The following is a 24966-nucleotide window of genomic DNA, read 5'->3' as shown; positions in this document are numbered from 1 at the left end:
CAAGGTTGGAAGTATTCAGGGTCAGAGGCAGTCTTCGGGGCATAAAATCATAAATGGGGCATTCATCACAAGCTCTGGGCCAAATAGAAGTCCTTCCCTGTTGAGAGTTTACCCAGTAAAATAATGCAACAAGAACAATCACGAATAAACCAGCTATGCATTTTCTTTTACATTTTTTTGTTTGTTTTGTATGTGAGTGTCTTTGCCACAGTGCTCATGTGGAAGTCAAAGGACAGCTAGCAGCTGGCAGAAGCTGGTTTTCTCCTTCAGCCATATGGGTCCCTGGGATTGATCTCAGGTTGTCACGATTGGCAGCACATGCCTTAACTAGGCGAAACATCTCTCCAGCCCTATACACTTCCTTTTGATAGAATCACAAGAAGTAGATTTTACCAGAATTTCTACAGAAACAAAGTATAAATTTACAGTAGTCCTATATGATGTGGACCACCAAATTATCTAATGACTAATAATAAAAAAGGAATTTTAGGGCTAGTGAGGTGGCTCAGGAGGTCAAAGCATTTGCTGCCAGGATAGATGACCTGTGTTCAAACTCTAGGGCTTTCATAGTAGATAGAGAGAAACAATTTCCTAACACCCTCTGACCTCTTGATACATATGCAGTGCCAGGTACAACAGTCCCTACACACAACAGATAGATAGGTATGCACATATGTATGTATGTATGTATGTATGTATGTATGTATAATAGATAGATAGATAGATAGATAGATAAATGATAGAAAGAAAAAAGATACATGGATGATAGACAGATTGAAGAGAGATAGAGGCATAGATAATAGACAAAAAGATATGTATGTATGCATGATAGATAAATTATAGAAAGAAAATAGATACATAGATGATAGACTGAAGAGAGATAGATGCATAGATAATAGATAAGAAGATAGATATGTATGTATGTATGTATGTATGGGTGATAGATAAATGATAGAAAAAAATAAATACATAGATGACAGATAGATAAATAGAGAGATAGAAGAGAGATAGATGCATATAGAATATTTAAAATGATAGATGAGTAAATTAGTATAAAGAAATGATAATTACCCAAATTAGGGGAAAGGAACGTTGTCTTTCTATCTCTGAGAAATGTTACAGTTGTCCAGGAGTGATGACTCATACCACAAATCCCAACATGCTAGGAGGCTGGGGCCGAAGAGTGGCATCAGGCTGCTGGCTTGAGCTACAGAGCAAGAGCCTGTGTTAGCTCTCCCGCTGCTCAAAACAGCAAGGTACACACCATGTCCATGAGATACACAGACTATGCAGGCAGAAAGAAAAAAAGAAAGATAAGAAAGAAAGGAAAAAAAGAGGTCAACCTGAGCCTTTGTTTCCCACATTTGGCAGGTAGATTTCTGTGAGTTGAAGCCTGGTATAAATAGTGAGTTCCTGGATAGCCAGGAGTATATAGAGACCCTGACTCATTCATATCTCTCTCTCTCTCTCTCTCTCTCTCTCTCTCCCTCCCTCCCTCCCTCCCTCCCTCCCTCCCTCCCTCCCTCCCTCTCTCTCTCTCTCTCTCTCTCTCTCTCTCTCTCTCTCTCTCTCCCTCGGTGATCAACCAGCAAGGTATAGATAATCTGGTAGTTCCTTAAGAGACATTAGGAGGCCTCTGTAGATTTTCTATATTTAGCATACCTACTCCCTTGAAATATGCAGTTTATTTGGGATTTCCTTTCACAGTTGAAATGAATGTTGGTAGTTGCAAACGCCTTTGCTTTGACCTCTGTGCAGTGCTTGTTAATCCTCCTGTACCCCATACATAGTCTGGTACCTCGTGGTGGGCAGGCTAACACAGCACAGTCTAGACCTGCTCCTGACGTAATTACAGTGTATTTCTGAGACTGACAGTGAGGCTGGCAGCCCAGCTCTCCTTTCCCACACCTCTCCCCAGTCTTTCTTCTGGAGTCCTGCTGAAACTGAACATGAAAATCTCCAAGTTAATCCCAATTGACCTGTCCCCCCATGTTCTTGTAAAATCAGTGATGACTTTTGCAATGTCTGGCAAGTAAAAGATGGGGAAACATATCCAACTCGGTCTCATTAAAGTTCACATACAGCCACCCGGTCACTCTGTTCCTTACAAGGGAAGAGGCATCAAAAAGAAAGCAGCCAGAACACTCCTTTCTCATTCCAAATCTCCAGCTCAGCCCTTTGCTCAACCATTTGATGTTTATAAAAAGTGAGTTCCGATGAGTAAGGTTGAAAGCTTTTGCTTATTGAAAAAGAGGTTGGCAAACCTAGGCTGCCTCCTTGAGGATGTCACAGAATTTCAGGGCAGTGGAGGGAAGTGGCTGACAAAATCAGGCAGCTGGCACTAGAAAGGACAATATTAACACTTTTCAATGTTTTCTGGACTAGTTTTTTTTTTTTTTTTTTTTTTTTTTTCTACATAGGATGTGTGAAGATAGGCTAATGAAGCCCTACGCTGAGTTACAGATCTCTTGTTTTCTTTCTTTGTTCATCCCTTTCTCCTATTTGTACTGATGCCCACTTCGAAGCTGAAAGCATACGCTGTGATTTTAATTGAGCATGCATTTAAAAAATGAAAATGTAGCTTTAGTGTTCTTTTCTTCCTCTTTCTTCTGGATTCACTATGCACCCTGATGTCGTGGGACTGGCTTAGAACTCATAGAAATCCAACCGCAGACTACTGGGCACCCGGAAGAGCCACAGGAGTGCTCTCACATTCTTGAGCCCATGGGTGAGTCCACACTCCCTCTCCTCTGACTATTGGGGAAAGACCACCAGGAAGTCTCAGGGCACAGGTATCTTGGTGCTGCCTGGAAAAGAACTGTTTGGGACCAAACCCAGAGCGGGCCCACTGCTATAGGAACTCACAGACTACCCAGAGAGCTGAACACCCAGGAGCAATCTCTCTCCAGAACACACGGGCCCACAACCCACAGGAGAGACAAGCTCCAGTCAAAGACAACAAGATCACCTGGCATCACCAATAACAAGATGGCAAGAGACAAGCGCAAGAATCTAAGAAACGAAAACCAAGGCAACCTGGCAACATCAGAACCCAGTTCTCCCACCACAGCAAATATTGGATACCCCGACTCACCAGAAAAACAAGATTTAGACTTAAAATCATACTTCACGATGATGATGGAGGGCCTTGAGAAGTGCATAAATTCCACACTTAAAGAAGTATAGGAAAGCCAGAAGAACACACGCAAAATTATCAACTAACCAAACCCACCACAGCTCTCAGAGACTAAAACACCAAACAATGAGTTTGCATGGAGAAACCCAGGGCCCCAGGTGCACATGCAGCAGAGCATAGCATTCTCTGGCATCTGGGAGGAGAGGCCTTTGGTCCAGTGGAGGCTTGTTCTCCTGGTGTAGGGGAATGCCAAGGTACTGAGGTAGAAGAGGGTGGTTGGGAGAGGGAGCACCTTCATGGAGGCAAGTGAAGGGAGAGTGGGGTGGGATTGGGGGAAATGGGATAATATCTGAAATGTAAACACAGAGAATATCCAATAAAAAATAAAATAAAATGTAGATTGTCCTGAAGCTGTTTGTATTTTAATGTTAATTCCACTTCCCCAAGAAGGGCTGCCTAGTCATGTGACTTCTACTGAACCTTCCCATTTTCATTAGTAAAATAAAGGAAAGCCAGTGACTGGACAGAACGAGGGAGGTCGAGAGGGCGGAGAGGTCTGAGGAGGTCAGAGGACGGAGGGTGGAGGTCCTGGCAAGATGAAGGTTCCAAAGGACTAGCTAGACCCAGGTGATATTGATTGGTGTTAAATAGCTATGGACATTAAGGATTTTATAGGTCTAGTATCTCATATAGAAGGGCAGTTTGTATCTTTGTCTATTTGATATAATTTTATTGTGTAGAGAATTTGTGGATTGAGAGTTGAATATATAAACCTGTATGAAAAGCTATCTGGCTGTAGAGTTGTGTTTGTGTGGGATTTTGGAGTACAGAAACACTTGGGTTGGAGGTGGAGAACAGGTGATAGAAAACCGCCAGGGAAGGAAGTTGTGCGAACAAGTTGGGCCGTGGTGATGGCTCGGACCAGGGGCCAGAGGTGTGCTTGGCTCCATATTAGAGTCGGGCCTGAGGGATGAGACCTCAGGGCTGGTAAAGAGATAAACTTCTATTTTTTAATATTTACTGCAACAATAAAATAAAAAGTCCACCTGCCTCTGCCTCTCAAATACTGGTATTGAACTCATGTACACCAAAACCTTCCATGTGGTCTTTAACTTTTTTCAATTTATTAAAAGTTTCCTTTATTTTATATGTATAAGGGTAATCTTACTTACTTCTCTATTTCTCTGCTAAGATACCATGACAAGGCAATTTATAGAATAAAGAGTTATTGGGCTCAGGGTTTCAGAGTGTTAGTCTATGAGCATCATGGCCAAAGCATGTCAGCAGTCAGGCAGAAATGGCACTGTGAGTGTACTAGGACAACAACCAGGCAGAGAGAAATAGATAGAGGGAGAGGGAGAGAAGGAGGGAGGGCGGGAGAGAGGGAGGGAGGGAGGGTGGGCAGAAAGGAGAATTAGGAATGCTGTGGGCTTTTGAAACTCAAAACTCACCCCAGTGACTCACCTCTTCCAACAAGACCACACCCCCTAATCCTTCCCAAACAGTTGCACCAACTGATGACCAAGCCCATGAGCCTATGGAGGCCATTCTCATTCAAACCACCAGGCTCTGTGTAGATAAAGGTACTTGCCACCACCAAGCCTGACAACTTGAGTTCCAGTCCCAGAGTCAACTTGACTTCTGCAAGTCATCATCTCATTTTGTGGCACATGGGTTCCCAAACAAATCCATTAAAGGAGTTTGGATGTGAGTAATATATTTCAGCCTTGGGAAAAAATATATCTTTCCTAGAAATCAATAAAAGACTCCTGCATCATCACATTTAAGTTTTAGTGTTTTCCTTTTACACCAGCCATATGGCTTCATAGATCATATGATAAAAAACCAGCCTTTTCTTCAGTGACCCTGTTTATACAGCATTTTTCACTAAGGAGTGTTTTTTGTTTTTTGTTTTTTTTTTTTTTTTTTTAAATTAGAGTCAATGTGTGTTCCTCTCTAATCTGTTCAGTTCTAAGGATCTATTTGCCCCCACCATCCAAATATATTATTGAACAAAAACCAGCTACATGGAAGTCGAGTGAAACATTACTAATTCTTATTTTAAAAAATGAAACAAAAACAATAAACAAAAGCCACTACCACAACAAAACAAACGGAAGGCAAGTCCAATAATAAGCCTAGCAGCAAGACCATCTCAGGACATTTCAATTCAGGACAGTCAGAGCAAGGTACTTTCCCTCAATGACAGTTGCTTAGGGGTCTGAGAGGAAAGGAGACTTTGGGGTAAAGAAAAAAAAAACCTTTCTTCTTCTTCTTCTTCTTCTTCTTCTTCTTCTTCTTCTTCTTCTTCTTCTTCTTCTTCTTCTTCTTCTTCTTCTTCTTCTTCTTCTTCTTCTTCTTCTTCCTCCTCCTCCTCCTCCTCCTCCTCCTCCTCCTCCTCCTCCTCCTCCTCCTCCTCCTCCTCCTCTTCCTCCTCCTCCTCCTTCTCCTCCTCCTCCTCCTCCTCCTCCCTCCTCCTTCTCTTCCTTCCTCCTCCTCCTCCTCCTTCTCTTCCTCCCTCCTCCTCCTCCTCTTTCTCTTCCTCCTCCTCTTTCCCCCTATTCCTTTTCTTCCTCCTCTTCTTCCTCCTCTTCCTTATTCTTCTTTTCTCCTTTACCTTCTCCTTCTCCTTCTTTTTTGCAAAGAGACTTGGGCTGCCTGACATGCAAGCCTAGTGACCTGAATCCCATCCCCAGAACCTATTTAAAGGTAGAAGAAAAGAAACACTTCTGTAAAACTGTCCTGTGACATGTGCAGGGTATGCTCCTCACCAGGTAATCACACACACTCTCATAATAAATAAAATTAAATTAAATTAAATTAAATTAAAAAGTATTTGTCAGCTTCAAAAGAAATTGAGAAGCTAGACTTTGGGCAAGACCAACCATAAGGAAGCCACAGAGCAGAAAATAGTATGGTAAAGAGGAAGACATTTTTGTGTTTTGTATACTGACTTTTATTGTGTAACTTTACTAAATGTGTTTATCAACTTTAGCATCTGTTTTGGTGGCATAGTTAGTATTCACATATTACTTTTTTAAGTACAAAATTATGTTATTTACAAACATGAATAATGTCAGTCCTTCCTTTCTGTCTTAGATTTTCTAGTGCTGCGAAGAGACACCATGACCACAGCAATTGTACAGGAAACATTTAATTGAGGCTGGCTTACAATTCAGAGATTTATTGTCATGCTGGGAAGTATGGTGGCATGCATGGTTGAGTAACTGAGAATTCTACATCTGGAATTGTAGGCAGCAGGAAGAGATTGCCATACTGGGTGTGCCTTGATCATCTGAATCCTCAAAGCTTGCCCCCAGTGACACACTTGCTCCAACTAGGCCACACCCACTCCAGCAAGGCCACAGCTACTCCAACAATGCCACACCTTCAAGTAGTACTACTTTCTACAAGCCTAAGGAGGTCATTTTTTTCTCAAACCACCACATTTTCCAAGTTGAATATTTTTCATTTCTTTCTCACAACCTTCCAGGACTTCTAGTATTTATAAATAAGAATACTAAGTATATACACTCTTGTTTTGTCTTTAATCTTAGAAAAAATGCATTTGATTTTTCTTATTCTTTTGTTGTTAGCTAAACTTGAAATAGTGTTCTTTATGTTGTCATAGAATTCTTCTATATATATTTTTCAAGGCTTTTTATTACACAGATAAGTTGAATTTTATCAAATAGGCTTTTTGCTTTATTGAGATAATCATATGTTTTTGTCTATCATCTGTTATATAACATATTTATTAATTTATGCTAATTATGCTGATTAGATTTTTATCAACTTGACACAGACCAGGGTCATCTGGAAAAAGAAATCTTCAATGGGGAAAATACTTCCATGAGATTAGCCTGTAGGCAAGTCTGTGAAGCATTTTGTTTATTAACAATTGTTTTGGGAGGGTTCAGCCTGCTCTTGACAGGTGGTTGACAAGTGGTCATGGATTGTATAAGAAAGCAGACTAAGAAAATAAGTAAGCATTATTTCTCCATGGTCTCAGCTTCAACTCCTGCCTCCAGGTTTCTGCTTCAGTTTCTTCCCTGCTTTTTCTTCATGATAGACTGTGATCAGGATATATAAACCAAATAAAATTCCCTTTACCAATGAAGGTTTAAATGATATGGTTCTTGTCCCACATATTCTCAGGCATTTGCATACCTGTTCCCTAGTTGGTGACACAATTTGGAGAGGTTTAAGAGGTGTGCCCAGGGATGGTGGTTTGAATAGGTATAGCCCTCATAGACTGATGTGTTTGAATGCTTGGCTCAAAGGAAATGACACCGTTAGGAAGTGGTGTGATCTTGATTGAGTATGCATAGCCTTGCTGGAAGAAGTGTGTCACTGCCGGGTGGGCTTTGAGGTCTCACATGCTTAAGCCCAGGCTCAGTGGCATACAGTTCTGTGGATCAGGATGTAGCACTGTGTCTGTCTGTATGCTGTCATGCTTCCTTCCATAACAATAATTTATTAAACCTCTGAAACTGTTTTTTGTTTTTTTTCTACAAGAGTTGCTGTAATCATGGAGTCTCTTCACAGTAATAGAAACCCTAACTAAGACAGAAGTTAGTAGCAGAAACTTGGGTTTGCTCTAATAGGCCATGCTTTTCTTTTGAGGAAAGTAGAGTTTGAGACTTTGGGTAAGAAAAGCAGTTAAATGCTTTATGTGGGTCCTAATGGACCATACTAATAGAAACATGGAAGACAGTAGTGCTGAGGGTGATTTGAATCATGGGGTTCCATCTCAAGAGGTTTCAGAGGAGAGAAATGTCAGTATATGGCCTAGAAAGTGTTCTTGTGATATTTTTGACTAATAATGTGGCTGCTTTTTGCCCTGTAAAGTCTGCCTGTGGCTAAATTGAAGAGTTTTAGATTAGTTTTTTGGCAAAAGAAATCTCAAAACATCCTAGCATTGACTCTGTCTTGTGGTTATCAGTGTTCACTCTTATGAAGATCTATAATGAAAAGGAGCAAGCTGAACAAGGGGAAATACAAAATATACAATTTAAGGAGAAAATGGGTACCAGGAAATGGAATAGAAATAGATCCCCTGTTCAAGGGGATAAACAGATTAAAGAAAAGTCTGATGTTAAATGAAATAAAGGGAGCGGTGATCTCAGGGTAAGACCACATCCAACTAAGCTTCCACCTTGTGAAAAGGTATTAAAGAACAGCTTAGGTCCAATTGTGGTAGTATATGCCTTTAATCCTAGCACACAGAAAGCAGAAGCTAGTGAATCTCTAAGTTCAAGGCCAGCCTGGTCTACAGAGTGAATTCCAAGACAGACAAACTTTTGCAGTGAAGAAAACCATCAAAAAATAGAAAGCTGATGAAGAGGTAATTGAACAAGGGACCATCATGGTCCAGCCCCAGTAAGCAACAGAACTTGGCATCTTTGGCCACATGATTCTAGCTTTTTGAGTCAAGAATAGAAGAAATAGGTTATGGAATCTCCCTCAGCAAGTAAGGAAAGCCATTGAGGCCAAGTGTATGTCAGGGGTGTCCCTGCATGGAGGTCTAGAGATGCCACTATGTGGAACTGTAAAGGTGAAGCTTGAATTGCCTTGGAGAGCCCAAGATGTTGGAGACGTCAGAGTCATGGGATACCTACTGAAGAAAGCTGCTAACAGTGATTGGAACCAGCCCAGGAGAAAAAAGTGCATTGCAGTCAACAAAGAATAAAGAAATTAGAGATATGAAAACCATTGGTGATGCAGAGTCTAGCCTTTGCTCAACTAGTTTTGGTCTTTTTGGTACAGTATTTCCTCACTATGCTTCCTCTCCTTCCTGTTTCCTTTTCTCCCTGACAAAATGGTAATGTGCCATTGTATGTTGGGAGTACATGATCCTCTTTTCTATTTTTATGTTATAGATTACACTTAAGAGGTTACCATGAGTCTCAGAAGAGACATTAACAGGGTTGAGACTGTTATAGACCATGGGGGACTTTTGAAGTTGGACTAAAGGCATTTCCGCGTTATGTCCTGGCTGCAAGCCTATTGGAACCAGGGAATGGAATGTGGTGGTTTGAGTAGGTATGTCCCCCATAGATTCACACACTTGAATGCTTGGCCCATAGGGAATGCCATTATTAGGAGCTATGGTCTTGTTGCAGCAGAAATGACCTTGTTGGAGGAAGTATGTCACTGTGGTGGTAAGCTTAGACATCTCAGATGCTTAAGCCCAGGCTCAGTGACTCTTGGTCTTTTCCCTAATGACTTTGGAGCATCTTAAACCTAATTGTGGTTTTAGATATGAACACTTAGCTTGGCGCTCCAGTTTCCATGTCTTCCGTCACATCTCCCAGCTGTGATGATGATGGACTCTTACTCTCCTCCCGAACAGTGAATCCAAATAAACCCTTCCTAATATGAGTTGCCTTAGTCATGGTGCCTTTTCTCAGACAGAAGTTGTTCCTGTGAGTAGGAATGCTTCTTTGAAGAACCTGATGATGTGGTTTGTGGGGGAATGTGGAAGACTTTGCAATTTTTAGACTAGGAAGTGGTTGAAGGCTATAAGTGAAACATAAAGGTACGTCCTTGTGGAAGGAAGCTCAGAAGACAGTAGTGCTGAGAGAGCCGAATACACTGTGAAGGTCCAGTTTAAGAGGTTTCAGAGGGGAACAATATTAATAGCTGGACACTTTAAGAGATTGTCTTGAGTCTCAGAAGAGACTGGCTTAAATTAAAAAAAAAAAACTTTTTTGATTCTTTGTGAATTTCACATCATGCATCCCAATTTCTACTCATCTCCCCATCCCTTCATGTCTGACCCCAACCCTTGAGTCCTCCCCACCCAGAAATAAAATAGAATAAGGTAGAATTAAAACAAGCATAAATAAAAACATTTTGTCGTGGAAGCTGCAATGACAGTGCCACACAGCACACCCTTTGGCCCACACATCTTTACTTACAAATGTTATGGCAACGAGTCATTGGTCTGTTTCAAGGCCTCCGGCTTCTGCTACTTCTTTTATACTGGATCCTCACTCAAGCAGTTCATATATGCAATAGATATTAGTTTGAACCAAATAAAAGTACTGGATCTGGGTCTGGGAGGTGGCTAAGTTGGTCAGCCTGACAGCTCTCCTTTGTACCACCAGGACGAGCTCTCCGCCATTACCCTGTTTAACTCACCCAATGCAACAGCCTGCAAGGGGCAGGGTTAGCTCTTCTGTCCCCATGTCCTCAGGGCCAGCTCACCTGCTTCTTCACCATGAGGACCAACTTTGCATGCAGGGCCCACTCTCCCAAGTGTGGTGGCTTGTGAAGGGCAGAAATAGCTCAGCACAGTATCTCATCCCAGGTGGCAGTACAGACCAAGGACATCTGCAGGGTCTTTGATGGTAACATGGGCTTGAGACATAACATACACCCTGGTTGCCATAGAGACACAAGTATGGCTCTGGCAACAGCACAGACACAAGTATCTTCATGGGCTCAGGTGGAGTCCAAGCCATGGACATGGTCTTGGTGGTAACTCAGGTCACAAACTTTTACACAGACACCAGCTGCAGCAGGACCTGTAACTTTAATTTTTTTCAAAATCTATTTTTAATGGTGGTTCTTAAACTCTTAAACCCCACCCCAACCCCCTGCTTTTTGCCCATCACCCATCAGAGGTAGTGGGAAAGAAAGGGCACAGGGAAGTAGACCTCTTTAGAAATGGTTCTTTGGAGCAACTCCCATCTGCAGGAAATCATCAGTTTAGTTCACAGGTCAGCAGCAGCAGCTCGATCCACTCAGACAACACTTCATAGATACAGCAGCAATCCTGTGTGGTAGATTCAGGGTAGCAAACGCAAATCAGTAATGGTGGCACTACCTGGCAGAGACAGCCCGGCCTCAGCCTCAGCACATCAGCAGGAGGGAAGAAGTCAGACCACCAGGAACACCAGGAAAGGTTCTGGGCTGTATCTCTCTCAGAGAAGCGAAGGTTATTGAAGACATGAGACCAACAAGCACTCAGCTATGCAAACCAAGCTCTACTTCCGTCCCTGTGTGTCCCTTCATGTGTTTGCTCTAGGAAAGTATTTCTCCTGTGTCTGCTTCAGCGAAGTGTTCTTTCACGAGTCTGCCTTAGCCTTTCACCTGTGTGAGCTTCAGTGAAACATCCCTTCAGATGTCTGCCTTAGCAAGACGTCTTTTCACCTGTGCCGGCTTCAAGAAAACACTCCTTCACGCTTGCCCCAGAAAACACCATCCAACACAACTGACTTTCCCAAGAACGTGTAAGTTTCCACTTCAAGAACCCTTGGCAGCAACTGAGACCAGGACCTGCCCATGGCCTCCTCATATCCGCCTGCTTCTCATTACTGTGGAGTCTCTCTGGTTCCACCTCTCTCCACAGCATCTTTCTTCTGGCCTCCACAGGCCACCAGGACTTTGGTATCTTTCTTCAGGTGGTCCCAGCCATTGGGACTTTTAAACAGTTTTGTGATTATGAAAGAGTTTAGAACTTTTAAGGTTGGACAAAATGATTATGACCATGGACATTGGAATGAGGTGTCTTTCATAGTCCTGGCCATTTGAACAGTTGGTCTCCAGTTGCTGACACTGTTTAGGGAGACTGGAGGTGTGTGGGCTTGCTAGAGAAAATATGTCACTGGGGGTGGGTGGGATTTGAGGCTTAAAAGTATCTCATCACAGCTGGATTGCTCTTTGGTTCCTGCCTGTGGTTTAAGACATGAACACTCTGAGATCTCTCTGCTGCTGAGACCCTGTCTCGTCACCTGCCTGTGTTCATGCCTTGCAGCTGTGATGGTAATGGTGATGGATTCCTATTCCTCTGAAACCATAAGCCTAAATAAACAGTCCTTTCTATAAGTTGTCTTGGTCATAGTGTTTTATCGGAGAAATAGAAAAGTAACCAAGACACTTTCCAAGTTGGCTTTGGCTATGGTCTTTGTCACAGCAACAAAATGAAATACAAGACACATTCATTGAACCATCCCTGCACACTCTTGAGATTCAGCCAACTTGGTCATGGCAAATTCTCTTTTTAATGAGCTGTTGAGTTTAACATGCTGTTTTCTTGAGACTTTTCACTCCTGTGTTTATCAAGCACGTTGGTCTGTAGGTCTCCTTTGCTGTGATGCCCTTCTTTCTGTTTGCTGAGAGGCTAACATTAACAGAATAAAATGAGCTGGGAAAGCCATTAAACACTAAGTCACCATTAACGTTAGCGATAAGCTTTTTAGTACAATCACATCTTCCCATGGTTATTTTCTCCTTTAAGCGGGCGAACACACTGGGGACTGGAATGATGTGATTCCCTAACAGCTGTCAGACCCTTTCCCAGCTGCGTTGACTACACGACTGTTAGGCAAGCAGCCAGCTGAACTGCCCTCATTGCAAGGCAGCCCTACAGTCACTCTGAGGACACTCCAGCAGCTGAAGTGGAGCACAGCTGAAGATACACTCCAGACAGCCTGCATTGGCCAAGTTGGGGGGACGTATTGAACTTTGGATGACCCTCGGGCATTTTTATCCAGGCCAGAGGGGCAGCACTCCAAAAGGACACCTAACAGAAATCCTGACACTGGTTCCAAAAGCCCGCCCCCGCTTTGCATGAAAGACTGTGCCATGTTTGCTTCTATTTACATAAAAGTTCCTATATTAGGGCAAGCACATTTGTCCTGCTTTTCTTTTAGAATACAAGCAACTTGTGAGTGGTGACTACTGTGGGCTGTTGGACCTCAGGTCTATAAGAAAGCATGCTGAGCAGGCCAGGAAGGGCAAGTCCCTTTTCTAACTGCCTCAGTATCAGACATGCACAAACAAATGTGCAAGCAAAATACTCACACACATAACATAAAAGGTAATAAGTAATTTTTAATGCCAGTCCCAGTGCTGATGTGAGAGAAGCTGCTTTGAGTGACAGTTGGGAGAATAGTGACCCCACAGTGCGCTCTCCCTAAACTTGCTATTTAAGGACAGCTATTGACCTTTGAAGCAGGGCGTGGGTCTTCTCAGGAGCGGACTAACATGGTTTGCAAGCAAACTCTCAAGCACTCCATATCAGAGTTCTTGGCATGCAAGACACTGTGCTGATGGAGGTTCTGAGCGCTCAGAGAAGAAACATTGGATACAGTGAATATGTACAGTATGCGGGACATAATCTGGCAGTAGATGTGTGCACGTGTTGCAGGATGTTTGATCACACTCTGAACCCCAAGGTTGTGATATTTACTGAAAAGAAAAAAAAAAAAAAACCTTGTGGGGATGTTCAGCTAAATGAAGTCAACCCTAGGTCAAGAGGTGGAACAAGCAACAAAACTGACAGGGATTGAACTTAAGTAAACTGACAGGAGGGTCTTTGAAAGGAAGGACATTGAAGATATCGTAGAGAAGGGCCTTTTTCCTTCTGGAAGTTGGTGGAGTAGAAAGGTCAGCTGGGTGCTTTCTCTGATTTTCTGAATAGCTGACTTTCAGCAATGTGTCTGAGTCTTCATTGGTAAAACTTGAATGTTTGGGATTTTGCTTCATTTTATTTTATTTTTTTAAGAACATGCACACATACCACAGAACAGGTGTCCATCCCACCTTCCACTTAGAGAAAGTTTCTCTTTTGCTGCTGCTATGCTGGACTAGATGGGCTGGTGGGCTTCTGGGAACTGCTCTTCCTTCCTCCCATCTTGCCCAAGGAACATTAGGATTATAGACACACCCTACAATGCCCTGCTTTTTATAGACTGCAATTCTGTGGGTTATTCAGTTTTACTTGCTATCTTCCAGCCCCTGTCTTCTGTCCTTACTCATGATGATTAGGAATACCTTAAGGAGTGTGGAAAAACATAGGTACTCAAAGCCTTTGTGTCCAGACTCAATGAGACTCCATTCACGAAAGGTTATACATTGCACACTACCTCTTATTTCCAGCATGTAATTTTTGGCTGGAACTGTCGCCTACACCTGGGTTCGTTTATTCATCTTAAAATGGAGGGAGTCACGGAGCTGGAGATATGACTCAATGGTTAAGAATACTGGCTGCTCTTGCAGAGGACGGGAGTTCAATTTCTAGCACTTGTATGACAGCTCATAACTGTCTGTAAGTCCAGCCCCAGGGGATCAGATACCTGGGCAAAACACCCATACACATAAACACAAGTAAATGGATGCGCCCTTGAAGAACAATTTATTGCTTAGATTTGTACAGACACGTCGATCGCTCTGCTTTTTAATTAGTCAACATATACATAAACAATGTGTCTATTTAGTTCCTTTTTAGTCAATTCTTAAAAATAACTGACAGAGGCCATTAGGCTGAGAAAATTCCAGTACATTGGGTAGAGCAAAATGAAACTCAGCTTGGTTGACAGTTATAGTCTAGGAGAATGAAACTTAATCTTAACCAGATATCAGCTACCAATTACCCTCTAACCAGATACTCACCAATCAGAATCCTTCAACTAACCTCTAACTATGGACTTCCCATTTTAGCTAGTCAAGCATTCTCTTTGCCTTGCTTCTAAGAAATGGTGTAAGTTTCTTCTTTGTGCCATTTGAGTGGAACCTAACCAACCACCTGTAGCTTGGTGCCTGAACCTCAAATCACAGCCTGTTCACATAAACTTTTCAAGGGTTTAAGGCACCCAGGTTTTCCTTTTAACAACATTCTTCTTTGGATAGAAGTACTCTTATGATTCCCAATTAAAAATTTCCCCAGAGTTTTAAAAGATATTTTTTTGGGCTTTTCTGACTGTTGAAACTGTTAGAATTCCAAGACATCTTAGAAGTTGGATTAAATGCCTCATGTATTATAGATGGTCATGAGCCTTTGAGGATGAATAGTTTGAATCTCAAGTGTCCCCCACAGGTTCATGTTTTCAACCCGTGTTTTTTATTTGGTAGCATTGTTTTGGGAGGCAGTGGAATCTTCAGGAAGCCTAGGCTATCTGGAAGGATTCAGTTACCAGGTATGGGCTTTCAGAGGTTATACTTGGCTTCCTATTCTGGCTTACACTGCTTCCTTCTGCCATCCACCATGTGATGAGCTTCTGCAAAAGCTTTCACCTACATGAACTGTCATTCCTTCCCCATCATGAAGAACTGAAATTCTTGACAACCGTGATCTAAAAGAAACCTGTCTTCCCCTTGGTCAAGTACTTTGATCCCTACAATGACACATAAGTAACCAACTCATTTGCTGTGAAGACAATGGGAGAAGATGAGGGTTATTATATTTTGTCTTGAACAGGAGGAAATCTAGGGCTGGCATGGTTGTTAAGTGCTGACAAGCCAGACAGCCTGAGTCCTGTCCTCTGGACCCACATGGTGAAAGGTGATCCAATTCCCGTAAGTTGTTCTTTGATCTCCACAAGTTCTCTATTGCATAAGTGTGTGTACATACCCACAATAAAAAATACAATTCAAAAAAGCTTTAAAGAGCTCTAAATCCTAGTCAGAAACCATTGGTTTTATGGCATGGCCATTGAAGGCTTGAAAAGTCATGTTTATTCAGATTTTCATACTTCTATGAAGCTCTTACTGTCTGTTCCTAACCTGCTAAGGTATGAATCCTACTTAATTGTAGATAAAACCTTAGGACAGGTGAGATGGCTCACTGGGTAAAGGACTTAACACCAAATCCAATTGCCCTGAGCTTGATCTCAGGAACTCACGTGGTAGAAGAAGAAAACCAACTTCTGCAAGTTGTTCTTGTACCTCCACGTGTGAGCATGGTCATGTATACACACACACACACACACACACACACACACACACACACACACACGAGAGAGAGAGAGAGAGAGAGAGAGAGAGAGAGAGAGAGAGAGAAAGACAGACAAAATATTTTGTAACAACTTTTTTTTTTTGAGATTATAATATAATATTATCCCTTTCCCCCTTTCCTTCCTCCAAATAAATAAATTTATTTTTTAGAAGGTATTAGTTTCATTTTCTGTTGCTGTAACAATCCCTGGGTCTGGGTTCAGAGTTTACAAAAGCAAACTTTAGGCTCACAGTTCTGGAGGATGGGAAGTCCAAGATAAAGTGAGGGTCTTGTGCAGTTTCTTAACATGGTTCCAAGTTGGAAGAGGAAGAAAAATGAACCTGTGTGCAAATACAAAAAAAAAAAAAACCCGGCGGATTGCTTCTGGTTGTGACCTCTCAAGATAACTAATCCAGCCCTGCAGAAACTAACTCAGACATACAAGAAAGGCATTTATGAGGGAATCTGACTCCATGACCCAAGTGTTTCCCATTAGGGCCCATCTCCAACACTGTTATATTAAAGAACTGCTTTCTAGCACAAGAACTGTCTGGCGAGCATACGATAGTGTGCTGGCTAGTTTTTGTTTTTTTTTTTTTTTTGTCAACTTGACACAGCCTAGAGTCATTTAGAGGGCACCTCAACTGAGAAAATGCATTCCCACCATGTTACTTGTAGGCAGGCAGATTTGTAGGGCATTGATAATTGCTGGAGGGGTGAGGTGTTGCGGAGGGGCTAACTCATTGTGGTGCTAGATGGCGTGAAAAAAGGAAGCTAAACAAGCCACAGGGAGCAGGTCTGTATGGCATTTCTGTCCTTTGCACTGGTCCTTACCTGCTTGAATTCCTGCCCTGACGTCAGTGATGGACTAGAATATGGGAGCATAAGCAAAACAAACCCTCCTTCCAAACTACTTATGGTCAAGGTGTTGTATCAAAACACTAGAAACTGTAAGACAGAAATTGGTGTCAGGAGTGGGGTGTTACTGTGACAGACCTGACAAGGGGTTTTTGGGAAGACTACAGTGGCACTTGTACTTGGGGTTGGAAAAGCCACTGAGTGCTTAGGGATGAGAGGAATGTTGTGTGGAAGCTTGGAAGAGAATGTTAAGAGCAATGCATATGATGGGAAGCCTGGCTCGTGGGAGTTCCAGAGGGAAGTCTGAGAATCCCTTAAAGACTCTACCAGGGCCCTCTGTGCGATGTTTTAAGAAACCAGTGGTCTCTGGTTAAGAATTAACCAGAATTAGCTGTGATTAGTAAGAGGCCAGTATCACTGGAGTGAAAACTCTGCTTTACAGGCACAATGAGCCGAAGAAGAAGCTGTGATTAAGGGAGCAGAATTATAGAGAGAGGCTCTTCTGGGAAGTTTCCTCAGGACCATTACCCACAGCAAGGAAGCACTGTAGATAGAGTGGAGAAACACAGCTCTTCTAAAATGCACTGGATGTATTTACAGATGAATATCTGCAGTTCTATGGCTTAAACTCAGTCTTGTTCTCCCTGGATGTTACAGGGTCAGCGACTTCCTTTTCTAACCATGAAGAATACTTTTTATCAGTGACTTACTTTTAGAATTTACACCTCTTGTCTTTGTTCCTGATGAATACTACCTAAAGTCATCACACGATCATGTGTAATATTCAGATGGTTTTATTAACAAGTATATAATACATATATTGCATACTGTATATAATATATGAGGACTGTACAGTACAAATTTATGTTCACAGTTTGACATGACAAAATGTCATTACTGAATTCCCATTGGACTACAGGGTAGAAACAGAGAAGGTACATTAAACATTCACATCTTTAGTAAGAAAGATTACCAAAATGTTTCAGTATTTGCAAGTATACTAATGCATGCTAAAAACCTTTACCCATTCAGTCTTATTAGCTTATAAAATATATTACACTTTATTAAAAATTTCTGCATAGTTTATACAAGTATTAAAGTCTGTAAATGCAATAAGCCTGCTATGCTTGCAGGTAGGGTTTAAGAGATGCCAAGCAGAAAGATTATTCTGACCCTCTAACACTAGGTACATACCAGGAAAAAAAAGTGCTAGTATTTGTAAAACACATTGTAGCCCTCTTTTAATGCATGTAAAATGGCTTTGTAAATGTATTACTTAAGTGAATCTGCAATCATTTAGAAACTGTTAACTCTGACCAAGAAGAGAATAAAGAAAACTCAAGTGACTTTGTGTATGTTAGCAACTCCTTCAAGACAATTTTAGTTTCCAACCAAGTGACTTTAAAACCTTTGATCTCTGAGATTGTCTAACAATCTAAGGTGTGCAGACTGCAGTCTCAGCAAATGGTCTCTCAGATCCCACATTAGTGCAGTACTGACAGTGCAGGCGGGTGTTTAATACAATACACGTGTACATACATCACTCCCGTCATTCTGTTCCAAGGCTCTTGCAACGTCTGCATATTTAGTATCTTAGCTGAACAAAGCTATGCTGCACACACTCTCCAAACCAAGTGACTTTCGAGTGCAAAGTGCCATTTAATGATGTACCTCCCACCGTGAAACTTGGAAAAAACACAAGAGTCTGATTATTGTTGAAACTTCCCCAAGATGATACTTGAGCAGTACTTAGATGAACTCTGTAATGATTTACACAGTGCTGACTTCATGTTTACAGCCTGTTCTTATCAATTTACTGCAAATGAACCACCACTAGTAACATAGCATGCCATCAAAGATCAAAGATCCAGGGTATGTTATCTTGCATTTTCCACAAAAACAGATAAAAACAAACAAAACAACACCCCAACCAACCAACCAACCAAACAAACAAACAAACAAAAAAACCACTAAGAGACTAAATTTCTCACCTATCATAGTAAAATACAAATACATACATACAATCATACATATATATATTTATTTATAAAGGAAATTTGATAAGGGCCAATTATCTAAAAGTATATCAGACTAGCATGGAAATAGAGAACGGCTTCTCTGGGTTACCTTTCCTTCAGAGTTAAAATGGATCTTTCTGTTAATGTGATCTAAGCAAGCTGAAGAGTAATGTAATAAAAGACTTTTGAACAGGATGTAAATACATCATGGAGCTATTAACTACTCTGGTTTGAAGCAGAAGCAAAGCTAACTGCCCTTCCTTGCACCCTCCCCTCCTTTCACTGGGTTGGAGTACACGAACTGGAACAAAAACCAAACTGGACTCTCCAGTGCTCTGCAGAAGAACCATTTCAACACACGATGGGTGTTGGCATGAATGCCGCAGAACACTGACAAGGGAGACCCTGCTTTCCACTCCCCAACTCCTGTCACCATTGCAAACCAAGAGAAAGGAGAGAGCCTCATTAGCATGCTTTAATAGCCTCAACAGGATTTTTTCTTTTCTTTTCTTTTTTGCAGTGCTATAAAAGGAGAGAAAAAGGAACCCAAGAGCCAAGGTAACATTTCTTTGCAGTTTTCACCCACTTCCCCCCTCAGCTGGCTCACAGGGTTGGGCAGGGTCTCCTGAGTACAGTCCCTGCAACTGTGAACATAGTGCCCTCAAAACAAGACCTCTCATTCACCGACGGTCAAGAACAATCAGGTAGGGTGTTCCTCCCAGTTCGGGTAGTGTTGGATCCTGGATTGTGACTGGGATGAATGTTCAGGATTCCCTCTCTTCTCCTCCATCCTTTGTGAGGGGATGAAGAGAGGTCATAGGCAGCCATATCTGACCATTGTGCCCTTTTTGTTTTCCCTCAGATTTGTAACCAGTGGTATTTCTGCATGTGAACGATTTTTGTTGGCATTTAGACTGCAGTGTTCAAAAGCCTGCTTTTGAAAACAAACAAACAAAAAACCAAAACAAACTTCCCCCCAAATAATGGTGCTATTTTTCTGCAAGATCAGCACGAGTCATTGCTTTTAGTTTGTCCTAACAGGGTACCTGGTAGCCAACAGGAAATTGCTAGCTCTGGCAGAAACTTGTGGGAATCTTCAAGCTATATATATAAATCCCTGAATTATGGTTTTCTCTATTTTTAAAAAAAAAAAAGTCACCAAAATAAAGATCTATGTGCTTCACACTAGGTATATTTACAAATAGTGTCACTCAGGCCATAACTGAGTGACTTTGCTCAAGCTTCGTGGATGCTCTTTTATACTGTGTGTCATAGACACAAATGACAGCTGGTTTGGCACCTTACAGCTCACACGGAAAAGCTCCATATGAAAGCCATGTGACTAATTAGATACGGGAATATGAGTACCACTCACTGTTTTCCTGTTTGCAAAAACACTTTTAGTAGCTTGGGGGTAGTTGGTGGAGGTGGAGGGGGTGACCATTTTATACTCTATCTCGTAAGTTTTTCTTTTTCCATTTCTGGGCAATATTTCTGTAGACTGCTTACTCTCAATGCTTCGTGATTGACAACGAAGGATCCTGCAGGAACGGAGGTGGAGGTGTGGATGACCCTCTCGGTATCCAGCTTTGCAGCAACAACGTGCTCAGCCGAGTCATGCCCGGGGATGGACATTTAACAAATGCACTGCACAGCTAATGTGAACGGCCTAGGCGTTGACGGCCCAGCCGGTCCTAGCCAGGAATCGTTGACGTCCTCCCGAATTCCCATCTTCTGCTTCTTCCTCACGGGATAGGAGCACATGGCTCCCAGGGATGCCAAAGCCCTCCACGTGAGCTTTAGGTAACACGGCGGACAAAGGACTTGATTTGGCTGAGTTGTTGCCAGGCCAACAAGCTAATGATGGGAAGGGCAATGGCAAGAGGGTAGGACCAGCTTGACATCTCGTGAGTCTTGCTTGATGGTAAAAGGGACCGCATTCTTTCTGTCGTCAAACACAAAATGAGGCAGAAGTACGAAGGTCTCCAGCAAAGACTAGCAGGCCGGATACTGTATTTACTAACACATTTACTTTGACATTCTTTTGAGGAATACATGGAGACACCGACAAATTGGTCGTTAGTTTACATGTTCCCTTGTTCTCATTACATTAAATGTATCTGTGAGGAGGGTTTGCTTAGCATCCCCGGAAAAAAAAAATGTTCACATTCTTTAGGTCTGACCCGTGGTAAGGAGAGGGAGGGTTAGAGTATCAACTACTGACCATATGGAAGTCTTGAATGATATAAATTCAGAGATCCAGACCAGCTGAATCGAAATTAAAATGTACATATAAAATGAGTTAGATAACGGGCAGGAGGAGGAGGAGGAGGAGGAGGAGGAGGAGGAGGGGAGAGAGAGAGAGAGAGAGAGAGGGAGAGAGAGAGGTGCCAGGAAGAGCAGGGAATCACACTGAGCTGGAGACAGGCTTTCAGACTAGCATGTGGCGTTTCCTGTGTAGAGCAAGGTGGTCAGAGCGAGAGAAGCTTCGGTCACAGTCCGGACACTGGAAAGGTTTGATTCCAGTGTGTTTTCGGAAATGTCTCGTCAGTTCATCAGACCGAGCGAACTTCCACGTGCAGCCTTCCCACGTGCATTTGTATGGCTTTTCCCCTGAGGGGAAAAAAAAAGGCGAGGAGGAGTTTAATCGTCTTCATTGTTGGGAATAAAAAGAGAAGCTATGATTTTTGAACTAATTAATGCCCCTGGAAGATACAATGTAACTTTTGAGATACTGTCATACACAACTCTAAACACAGCGCTGCATGAGACAAACATACTCTCCACAGGAAATCAACAAGAAAGAGAGCTTTAAGAAAGCAGGAAGAGCCATTCTGAGGGACAAGCATGGAGCAAGCACGTGGTTCTGCACGTGAAGGTCTGCAAGCCTTGAGCCTTCCTATGATTTCATGGAAGGTTTGTGGGCTGCTCATGCCTTGCTATTGCTTTCTAACCCTGTGATACCTGTTAAAGAGTCCAACAGCCCATTTCCTTATTTAGTCCCTGACAGTGACGTCAAGGACAGTGCTTCAAGCCCCGATGTTCTGGAAACAGAAGTTCCCTTCGCCTCCACAGAACAGAAACCAGACCTCCACACACCCCTTCCTGTAGGCTAACCATCACTTGCATGTGAGGAACAGACCCTTGTAGGAGAATGCTAGTGAGAGCCAGTGTGAAGACCTTCACAGCTAAACCGTGCTTAGTGCTGACCTTGGTCTATTAAAGTCAGTAACTGAAGTTGGCCACCCCTAATACAGAATTCAGAACACTCCAAAACAGACGTTCTCAACGTATGGGCTGTAACCTCCCCCGCCGTGGGGGTTGCCAAATGATCCTTTCACAGGGGTGGCCTAAGGCCATCAGAAAACAGAGATATCTGTGTTATAATTCCTAACAGTAGCAACATCACAGTTATGAAGTAGCAACAAGAATAACTTATGGCTGGGGTCAGCACAGCATGAGGAGCCATATGAAAAAGTTGCAGCATCAGGAAGGTTGAGAACCACAGCTCTAAAAATCTGAAACTCCGTGAGCCTCTCAGAACAGATGTTCCGTTAGAAAACTGTTGTGTAACTAAAGTTACCTTCCGGCGGTGTGTACGAAGAAGACATTTGTGCCTGGACTCAACCTCAAGATGCCCCATTATGCCTCTGAATAACATATCCCAATATCCATGTGAATCTTAAACAGTTCTAGCCCAGAGTGTCTCAGGAAGAGACACCTGGCCCATCACAGGTAACAAATTAGTTCATTTAGTGAGTGACCTCTGTCTCTATACCCTTGGCATTATTAGTATTGGGATTTCTATATTGTATCTTGCTCCTCAGCCCATACACGCCTATATCTGAATCCAAAGACTCGATGCCATTTGTTTTAAGCCGATGATAGGAATGATCTCCATTCCTCGGATCCCATCCATGTCTGGTAGATTGGTTTATGGCTGACCTGTCAGTGCTGTTCAGGAACCCCTGCTTCCTCTGCCTCTTCCTCCTTCCCAGGATTCACCAAAAACGCCTGCTATTTTTCTGTACTAAATCCCAGATTCCTCTCTGAGACTATTCCCTGATAAGAATGACCCACCCAACTCAGAAAAACCACCCACACTGTGAGCTCTAGACAAAGGCCACACAGCCAATCACTGTTAAGTTGTAGTGCCCACCAAAGGGCCTGAGCCAAGGGCAGCTCAGCACATAACTGAAGCACAGGTCCCGGCAGCCACTGGGAACATCTGTGTGATTCTCCAAGTTACCCTTCTATCAAGCCTGCATGGCAGAGGAGACCCTGGCTCATAAAAGGTGAATGGTATTCCAGAGGAACAACAGCGAAGGCTATCCTCACCTCCACACACGGCAGAGACTCCTGGGAGGGCCCCAGCCCTGACTGAGTTCTTTCTCATCTTCCCCAGCTCCTTAGGACAGACTTTAGGTGGGAAGGAGGAAACTGATCGAGGGACCACTTTGGTTCTAAATGACCATCCACGGTAGACCATTACAAAGGTGGGACTCACACACATCAGCACGGCCACGTTCAACATCAGAGACTTATCCAGACATCCTCCCTCACCCAAAACGCTTAGGAGCAGACGTGTTTCGGATTTCAGACTTTCTATCCCTGCCAGCCATGTGAAGGTCAGAGAGAACTGGCTTCACAAAACTGTCCTCTGGCCTTTGCTTTCACACGACGGCGTGTGTGCCATACCCTGCCTCCCCATGATGATACTACGAAAATAAAGTAAAAAGCTTCAGGTCTTAGGATGTTTGGAAGGCCGGATGCGCGGACTTCACCGCCGGGTTCCCATTGTTAGGGCGCTGGTGCGTCTCCTACCTGTATGAGTTCTTCGGTGTGCTTTCAGGTGCGAGCTCTTAGTGTAGACCTTATTGCATCCGTCATAGTCACATCTGTGTATCCTGCGCTTCCTTTGGGTATCTGGGGATTCCACGGGTAGAGGTCTCTTCCCGGGCTGCACAATGACCGAAGGATGGTTCCTAGCGAGGTCAAGATTAAATGCAAAACATTAAGTGAAGGTGCTTCCATTTCCTTGGTCTACAAAAAATAAAAAGCATTTACAACATCGGCCAAAAACAAACAAACAAAACAAACCCCAACGAAATAAAAAGAATGAGACCAGTATTTAAAAAAAAAAAATTAGCTGTTCAACCCAAGAAGCGCTGCTTTTATATTCATTCAACAAACATGTAGCGAGCACCTACCATGAGCCAGGCACTGTGCTTGGCACCGGGACACAAAGATGAATAAAAACAGGGTTCCTGCCCTCGAGGAGCTCACACTCTAGGGGGAGACAGACATGGAGATAAGTAATGACAGCAAGAAGGTTAGGTGCTATGCTGAGGGAGGCGCTGCGTGCAGGGAGAGGCTCTCTGCGCATGTCCGGTATTTCTCAGCACTGCATCGGGTTTCCCATGGGCTAGCTCTCCGATTTTCACTTTTCCCCGAAGGAAACATGTAAACAGTCAAATCCCTACTTCTTAGGCAAACACACTGCCCTACAGATCTATATGCTACCCTTTCAATGTCTCAAAAAAAGTATCGCCGACTGGCATTTAGTTTCCGTTGGCTCTCAAAGGTCCGCCATTGCTGTCTACAGCACATCTTTGAACGCCAGCGTGGATCTCGCATGAGGGAGGATTCCAGCACTCATCAGTGACGAGGGAGAGGGCGGTGACAGTGACACTGGCTCCAAGGGGAGGATGGGGACACCTGATACCCCCCTCACATTTGTCCAAGTGTTCTTAAGCCACACCTGTGAAAGCAAGGGCGGATGGGAAAAAACCCTTTCCGGCTATCTACCGAGTCGGTGAAGAGTTCTAATTTGCCCATTCCCTTTCTCGTGGGTAATCACTCGACTCAAGCGTACGCAGCTGACCTCTGACTGCGAGCAAAGGCACTTCTCTTCAACCTGAATTTCTGGGTCCTGAAATATTCTAAAGGACGCACGGACGTTTTCTGTGTGGGAGCAGATTAAAAATGTTTCGGAGATTCATGTAAATGAAATTACGTATAGGAACTAAGAAGTGCCTGCCATAATTTTTAAAAATTGCATGCACATTTTTTTTTTTTAAAGCTTGAGGTGACCAGTTAAATAGTTAAAGAATGAAAGGTGGGTTCGTTTTATGTGGTCTGTCTTTCTGTCGGTAATTTAAACCTTGCCCTGGGAGTGGAGCACAGACAGATAACTAAGTCAGGATTCAGACAGAAAGGTGAACACAAAG

At 42.9% G+C, this 24966-nt stretch overlaps 1 protein-coding gene across 3 annotated transcripts in view; it reads right to left on the bottom strand.

The window, feature by feature from the left end:
* LOC308427852 (Krueppel-like factor 3) overlaps positions 1–24966 on the bottom strand; it is a 219130-nt gene that overhangs the window by 171713 nt on the left and 22451 nt on the right. For 2 of the 3 annotated variants that reach the window (XM_080926107.1, XM_080926106.1), the window contains exon 5: positions 23561–23721. In XM_080926107.1, the coding sequence (XP_080782233.1) occupies positions 23561–23721 (161 nt within the window). Of the gene's footprint in view, positions 1–20969; positions 21350–23560; positions 23722–24966 lie in introns of those variants that run through there. The other variant, XM_080926109.1, reaches the window with a different exon arrangement.

Source organism: Micromys minutus (genome assembly GCF_963924665.1).
Source record: "Micromys minutus genome assembly, chromosome: 1".
NCBI classification, from domain to species: Eukaryota; Metazoa; Chordata; class Mammalia; order Rodentia; family Muridae; genus Micromys; species Micromys minutus.
This window is presented reverse-complemented; position numbering and strand designations above follow the sequence as displayed.